Source organism: Pyrgilauda ruficollis, unplaced genomic scaffold (genome assembly GCF_017590135.1).
Source record: "Pyrgilauda ruficollis isolate IOZ18807 unplaced genomic scaffold, ASM1759013v1 scaffold9, whole genome shotgun sequence".
NCBI lineage: Eukaryota > Metazoa > Chordata > Aves > Passeriformes > Passeridae > Pyrgilauda > Pyrgilauda ruficollis.
The window spans coordinates 275017-282984 of record NW_024531043.1 but is presented as its reverse complement, the minus strand read 5'-3'; the positions used below and the strand labels follow the sequence as shown (position 1 = coordinate 282984).

At 57.9% G+C, this 7968-nt stretch overlaps 1 protein-coding gene across 1 annotated transcript in view; it reads left to right on the top strand.

Moving 5' to 3' along the window:
- The first annotated feature begins 7377 nt into the window (after window positions 1-7377).
- The window catches only part of LOC121364977 (protein DGCR6), a 7952-nt gene continuing 7361 nt past the window's right edge, over window positions 7378-7968 (top strand). The window contains exons 1-2 of the mRNA XM_041488787.1: window positions 7378-7557; window positions 7626-7786. Coding sequence (XP_041344721.1) covers window positions 7433-7557; window positions 7626-7786 — 286 coding nt within the window. The 5' untranslated portion in view covers window positions 7378-7432. The remainder of the gene's footprint in view (window positions 7558-7625; window positions 7787-7968) is intronic.

Here is a 7968-nt window from a genome sequence, read left to right as displayed (position 1 = left end):
GAAATGGCCATTTCCTTCTTTGCCTCACAAAGTGGATGCAGGGTCCTGACTGCCTTCCCCAGGACACTTGGCTCCAGGGACGGCCACACTGGGGACGTTGCGATGTCCCCAGGTCTCATGGGAGATGTCCTCATGCAGCCACCGTCCAGCTGGCACTGGGCTCTCTGCTGCCAGGCTGCATGGGTCACCCCAGCTGGGACCCCAAAGAGGGGCAGTCACTGCAACACTACCTGAATCATTTCCCACCCTCACCTCAGCCATCGGCAACCTCATCAGCCTCTCTTGGGCTTGAGCAGGGCTGTGGTGGTGTTTCAGTGGCAAGCAACAGAAGCCTTTTGCAGGCCATCAGCTGCTGCTGTTGTGGTCTCCCGCTGCCCACCAGCTCCTGATGCAAGTAGCACTGAACCCACAGAGCCAAGGATGGGCATTGTGCTCCTGCAGGATGGCAGCTCCAGCATCAGCATCCAGGCAGAAGGAGAAACCTGTGCCCCAGGGGTCCCTGTGAGTGTGGGTGGTGGTTTTGGGATGGCATGGACACCTCGATCCAGCACCCGCAGCTTTGCCTTGGGATGGTGGAGCCTCTGGGTGGGTATTTGCAGCCTTTTCCCTCATAAGGAAGTGGGGCAGAGGGGTGGGGAGTGGTTTGTCTCTGCACCCGGTGCCCAAGATGCCACAAAACACAGGATATTGATAAAAATACGTACTCCAGGAGTATACGCACTCACACAAAAATATATGTATATATTATATACATCACTTTTATAAGTCAATATACATTATATATACAAAATTTATTCCCGGAATGTACAGGAGTGTATAATATATATGTTTGTATGCACTCCTATATACTCCAGGAGTAAACGTTTTTCTATTTCTATATTTATTTTTGTATATAGACACCTACATTCTCCTATATACTCCCACAGTACATGGTACATATACTTCTAAATTTATAACAGATTTGTACACTTTTGTAGTTTTATGTATACACTAATATATATATACACACACAAACACTATACCTATATATATACAAAAGCTTATGTACTTAACTGTTTTTCTAAGCTCCAGGAGCTGAAGGTGAGGACGTTGAGGTGCGACTGAGCCTGCCCACAGGACCCAGGTGCCAGCCCCATTCCTGCTGGCATCATGGCAGAGCCACCCAGGCGCCTCTCAATGCCGTGCCCGCACACCAGGTTTTGTGATGCTGAATCAAACAAGTGCTGTTCTGGGTCCTTCCCTGAGGATCTGGGCTTCAGGGGGCTCCAGCACAGACTTGCAGGGAAGCAAGGCAGGGACTCCACATCCCAGCACCATCCCAGCAGCAGCTCCAGGCTCTTCAAGCAGGACCACTCTAAAGCCATTTTGTCCCCACCGATGGGCACCCAGGGCTGGGCAAAGCCACGGTCCCCTCCTCTGCCCTGTCCTGCACCACAGTGCATCGCCTGGGCTTCAAAGTGGGGCTGCACCTTCAGCTCATCGGGCCCTCCAGTGGTGCCTCTGCAGCCCCACCAGTCCATCCTGAAGGATAGGATCCCATCACTGTGCGCTCAGCAGGGCACAGGGCACAGGGTAGCGCGCTCAGGTGTGCACAGGGCAGGGGCCGTGGCCAGACCGCCTCGCAGGCATCGAGGGGCCTCACACTCTGCAAACCCACCCTGGCTCCATTTTAGATTCTCCCTCATCCATGGAGTGGTGGAAATGTTTCCACGTGATCCAGGACCCCAGTTAATCCCTGGCTGCACAATGAGCTGCACAGAGCAAAGGGACTTCTAACACATGGAGCCATCGCTGGGCAAATCCAAGAGCCTGAGCCTTTATTTCAGCCTCTGCAAGCATCATTAATTTGGGGAAATCCATATTTTTGCACGGAAAGCACAAGGGCACTCTATCCAAGTGTTTTGAGCAGGAGAGGAGGAATAATCAGGTGGAAGTCAGGCAGAGGCTCCAGGTACCTGATTCATCCCCAGCTTGTGCTCCCAGCCGCATCGCGCCTGCCCGTGTTTAGTCTGGGTGGGAGCACAAATCACTGCTCAATGTCATCACTCTGCCCGGATCTGGATTTCATTAAAGCCACATGATCAGCCCTGGCTGCTGCTGGGGGCTGGCCGCGCTCCCCCCAAGGAGCTGCACAGGATGCGGGGCGGGGCTGAATGGGCCCTTGTCTGCAGCAGAGAAGCCACAGCCACCTCGTTGGGACGGGTGTTTTGTCACCCTGAAGGGCTTGGAGACCCCGAAAATATCCTGAGGGGAAGGGAGTGCAGCCTGCATCTGTCCCCTGCTCAGTTGGTGACTGTAGGGGCACAGCAAGGGGGTCCCCAAGACCCACGACCTGGGGTCCCAAAGTCAGGCTGCAGACTCAGAGGGACACGGGTGCCAACTGGGCAGCCCCAGCCAAGGGATAGAAGGGGTTGGCTCCAGGCTGCTGCAACCCCTGCATACAGTCATATCCTTTACATCTCTTGCATCCCTTGGATCCTTGACATCCCATTGCAACTCCTACATCCCGTTGCACTCTCTGAATCCCTTGCAGCTTCCTTGCATGCCTTGCGTTATTAATAGCCTGCTGCAGCCCTTTAAGCATCCTTTACATCCCTTACATCCTTCTCAGCTCACTGAATTTCTTATGTCCTGCTGCATCCTTTGTGTCCCCTGCAGCCTCCTGTGTCACTTGCATCCTGTGCATGCTTTGCACTCCCCCCTTGCAGCCCATGGCCCCTGCACACAACTCCCAGTCAAGCCCACACACTTACAGTCTCCTCCGAGGTCATTCTTGCTTATGAAGCCCTGTGCAGTGACCTGGGAGCACCTGCACCAGTCAGCTGGGAGCCTCTCTGGCCGGTCCAGGGGAAGCAGCTCCTGCCCCTTGCCCAGGCTCACCAGGCAGGGTGTTGTCCATGGGGTGATACAGAGCTGTCACCTCAAACAGACCTGACAGCCTTCTCTCTGCAGGTGGCAAAGTCATGAGGTGCTCCTGAGCTGCTGAGCCACAACCCAAATTCATGGAATTTGCCCTGGCTGAGCATCCATGTCCCATCCCAGGAATGATGTGCACTCAGGACACGTGGCTGCGGCATCTCCTCTGAGTCCCCATGGAACTTGGCCCAGACAACCAAAACCTGGACATGTTTTCTGACATGTTTCCAATGATGCACGCTACCCTTCCAGCCCAGTAGCCCTTGGTCTCCTAACTACAGCAGCAGCCAGCCGGCAGGAGAGCGTGTAGGCTTCACCCAGCACCTCCGAGAGCCAGTGACCACCTCGATCCAGGTCTTATTTTAGATGCAGCTCAGGGGTGAAGTTCCCGTTCAGATATTCAGCTCCAGAGGCCAGAGCAGGGGAAACACTTTTACTCTGCAGTGTTTAAATTGGAATAAATCCGGTGAGCCTGAGGCTGAAGCTCTGGCAGTCCCAGCCATGCCCTCCCCTTGCCTGGGGGATGAGGGGAGGGCCCCAAGTGGCCTGAAAAAGGAGGGAGCAAGGCTGGGGACAGGTGGCAAAGCCAGTGCAGTGGGTGACCATGCAGCCAGTGCAGGGTGGAGTCAGAGGGCGGCTGCTGGAGACCCTGCCCCAGAGGGCTGGTGCAGCTCTTAGAGGGTCCAAAGAGGAGTTGGAGGAGACTTGAGGAAACTATCCAAGCCAAGCTGGCTGAGGAGAGACAGATCCAGCCTAGAGGAGAGGAGCCCCCCAGACCTGGCCCTGCGGGGGGTTGCTGCTTCAGGAAAACCCTGGCTCCAGCCCTGGCTCAGGCACCAGCCAGGGACTAACTGCAGGCACCGTGGCTTGGGCTGAGCCACAGTCCTGCACCAGCCCAGGCCATCTCGGTTCATACTGAAGCCATGGCAGCAGAGCCACTGCTGGGATGCTTGCCAGCTCAGCCCAAGGAGCAGATGATGCTGACCTGTCCCTGACTCCACAGGAAAGGCAGTAAAGCTATGTTTGGTGCAGAATTGGCAGTGCATTGGCCGCTTCCAGTGACAGCTGGCTGTCCGGTGACACCACAATCACCAAAGGTTGGAGAGGCCACTCCCAGCTCTGGAGTGGTGACTCAGAGCCATGGTGATGTGGCAGCTCTCCCAGGGACTCCAGGCTTGGACAGACATCTCCTGCAGGAAGGTGTGTGCTCAGGGTTCTTGGGGATTATTCCCCATGGCAATATACCCCCATACACCAGGCTCCACAGACACTCTATTCCTGTTGTATTTCTTGTCCCCCTGCTTCCACCCAGCCTCCTCTGCACCAGCAGCATGAGGAAAGCCCCACAGCTGGTTTGGGGCCTCAAGAAGCAGCAGCAGGACAGGATCAGCCACAGATTCCTTGGTGCCAAGGCAAGGAACATCTCTCTCTCCCAGTGCAGAGATCCCATGGCCGTGAGCACCCAATTGTGGCCTTGTCCTGCCCTGCAGGAAAAGTCCCATTGGGCTCTTCCCCAGCCACTCTCTCACTCCATGGTGGGGGTGACAGGGTGAGGAAGGACAGAGGAGCTTTCTCAGGTCTGTCTGTCCCTTCACAGTTCAATCCAGGCTTAGTTAAGGCTCTTCCTGGGCATCACAACCCAACTGCAGGGTTGTTTCTGCTCTCAAGCCCCTGGGTCCAGCTGCCGTGGTTTTGTCCTTGGTGCTGGCATGTTCTAGGGAGCTCAGGAAGGACCTGTTTTTCCTCCACCCACGCTGTGTCACCTGAGCTGCTTGTGGCACCAGTGCAAACACTGTTAGCTGGCCAGGGACTATCCCACTTCAGTCTGAACCCACCCCCCAGGAGCCTCCTGCACATCCCAGCATATCTTGATGTATTCCCTGCCCAGACACAGAGAGCATGGGACACCCCAGGTCACTGTGCTCTCCAGCCCCAGTCCCCATATGTGCCACCCACCCATCTCTCCTGCATTCCCAGAGCCAGCCTAGGGCTGCAGATTGTCCCCAGTGGCTGACCCAGCTGCAGTCCAGCTCGCTGAGGTCCTTCCTCCAACCCAAACCCCATGTGCCTCTGTCCCCATGGCACTTGTGCAGGTGCCGGCAGAGGACGCTGTCCCAGCTCCATCCCCACAGAGAGCTCGCCCTGCATCCCCAGCAGCATCCTGGCCCAGCAACGATCCCAGTGCAAAGCCCGGCCAGGTACCTCTTGGAGCACACACCGGCTCCGATCCCTGCCTCCCTGCGGGAGCCCCAGAATCCCAGCGTTTGTGTCGCCAGCCCTGCAGGCTGCAGAGGCAGCGCCCAGAGCTGCCTGGCTAATGAGAAATGCATGGGACCCACATCTGGTAGCGATTGAGCCGGGAGCAGCGCTGGGAAGGGAGGAAGCGCAGATTTCCTGCAGCACAAAGGAAGGGAGAGGAATGTCCGTGGCAGAGCAGAGGCCCTGGCCGCCCCCTCCCTCACCTTCAGAGGGGTGCACAGGCAGCAGAAGGTGCTTGCTCCCCGCTGGCACTGCTGGAGAGTGTCCCTGGGCATGTGCCCTCCTCTTCCCTGGCCTGAGCCTCTCTCGGCTGCCCGGCCACCCCGCTTTCCACCCGCAGGGATGCACAGGCTCCCCAGGCCGCTGTCCACAGCCATGGCACGCACTGCCAGAGCCTCCTCACCTCCCTCCAGCCTGCTGCTGCTCAGGGGCCCCACAGCCAGACACCTCCAGGCTTGAAAGCCCCTCAAAACAGCCTTGGGCAGGGTGAAGCCCAGTGAAGCCATGAGAGCAGTAAAGGCAGAGACTGCCTTTACTGTGCCATGCCCATGAGACTGTGACACTGAAGGGGACAAGGCAGATGGCCCTGACACCCTCACCAGTACAGGCAGCAGTGCCAGGGGAGGCAGCTGGTCTGGTGGTGTTTCAGGTGAAGCCTTCGTCACCATATCTGAGAATTACTGGCTGTCAGTGGGATTTTGGGTTGTGCTGCTGGGGGTATTCCCCAGGACAGCAAAACTCTGTGACAGCAGGTGACACACAGAAGGGGATATTTAGCAAAAGCTGCCATCAAATCTTCATGGAGGAGTATGACAAAATGTTGGGCATGCTTTCATCCTGATCCAGGCCATTGCCCCAGTCAAAGCTGGGCAGCTCAGCTCACAGCTCTGTTTTAAAGGACCCGTTACCCAGCAGCTCAGCAGAGCCTGCAGCACTCAGCCTTTCGCTGCTCCAGTACAGCAAAACCTTGTGGTGGTTCCTGAGGAAATCATTCCATGGAGGTGTTGCTACCAGGCTGGGGGAAAGATGGGCAGGGGACAGGCTGGACAGATGGACACAGCAGGGTTAACTCCATAAGGTCTAAGTAGCCCAGACATAGAGAAATCTGCAGTCAGCCCACCCAAAGCCTCGCCAGCACTTGGGATTTAGGGATCCTTGAATGGAAATTTAAGGCACTGAACTGGGGGAAAGAAAGTCATTTCCATTCAGGGATGTTTTCAGGATACCCTGAAATTTTGCTGGAGATACTCTGTGTTCTTCTCTCTGCTACTTCCAGTCCCCCTGAGCAGCAGTGCAGCTTCTGTAGGCTTTGAAGTCCTATTAAATCCAGTCTTTTAAAGGCATTTTTAACCCATTTCAATGAATCTTTCCTCTTACTAATTCAAGACAGGAACCTTTTCCTGTGCTCTGCTGCCATGAATGCGCATCTCATCTTTCTCCACTTCTCATTTCCCACACCCCAGCATGCACGGGAAGGACCCATCAGCATCCCAGCATGCAACAGTGTGTTTTCAGGGATTGGAAGGGATGTGGGCAGCCGCGCGGCCTTATCCTTCCCAAGGCATCCACAAACATTGCCCAGCACGACCCTGGCACAATGTCCACAGAGGATGCTCCCCGCTCCACAGGCTGGAATGACTTCACAGAGTGCAATCCCACAGTGCTGGGGATACACCACATTTTTGGCCGTGGTTGAAGCCACCCTGTCACCCACATTTGACTCATCCACTCCAAAGCGGACAAATTACGTCTGAAACGCTCCTGATAAAGTAATTTAAAACATCTGTAGCTGCTTCCAAGCTGGAGCAGGGGGATAGTCCGAGATTCCTCCCCGAGCATCCCATGGGGCGGAACAGCCTGGAAATATCCGGCCGGGGCCCGGGGGGTCCCGAGGCTGTCGGGAGCGGCAAGGAGCGGGACGGGCGGCAGGGAGCGGGAGCGGCAGGTAGCGGGACGGGCGGGAATCACGAGCGGGAGCGGCAAGGAGCGGGGGCAGCAGGGAGCGGGACGGGCGGGAATCACGAGCAGGACGAGCGGCAAGGAGCGGGACGGGCGGGGAGCGGGGTATGGGCGTGGTCACAGGGAGGGACCGGGTCGGGATTGGCTGATTTCGGGGGTGGGGCTTGTGAAGGCCGGAGGGGCGAGGCGGGGGGGGGTCCCGCGCATGCGCAAATTGCGGCAGGAGGGCGAAGTCGCGGTCGCGCGGCCCTGCGCAGGCGCAGATCGCAAGCGGGCGGTGAGGGTGAGGGTGGGGGCCATGGCGGTGGCGCGGCCCGGCGGGTTCGAGGCGGCCGAGCAGCAGCAGGAGGTGCTGTCCCGGCAGCAGGAGCGGCACTACCGGCTGCTGGCCGAGTTGCAGGCACTTGTCAAGGTGCTGCCCAGGTGAGCGGAGCCCGAGGGGGGCCGGGGGCCGCTGCCGGTGCCGGCGCTGACCCGGTTTGTGCCCGCAGCGCCTGCCAGCAGCGCCTCTCGTACACGACGTTGTCCGAGCTGGCGCTGGCGCTGCTGGACGGGACCGTGTTCGAGATCGTGCAGGGGCTGCTGGAGATCCAGCACCTCACCGAGAAGAACCTGTACAGCCAGCGGCGGCAGCTGCACAGCGAGCACCGCGGTACCGGGGCCACCGTGGGCGTAGTCCTGGGCCACTGGGGGGACCGGAGAGGGGAGCGCTGGGGCGAGGGCCGCAAGGGCGGCCGTCCTGGAGCACCTGAGGGGAGGGACAGCTCAGGAGAAATGGGGGAGGCACTCCAGGGAAGTGATGGGGATCCTCCTGCGGGGGGAGAGGGGCCTGAG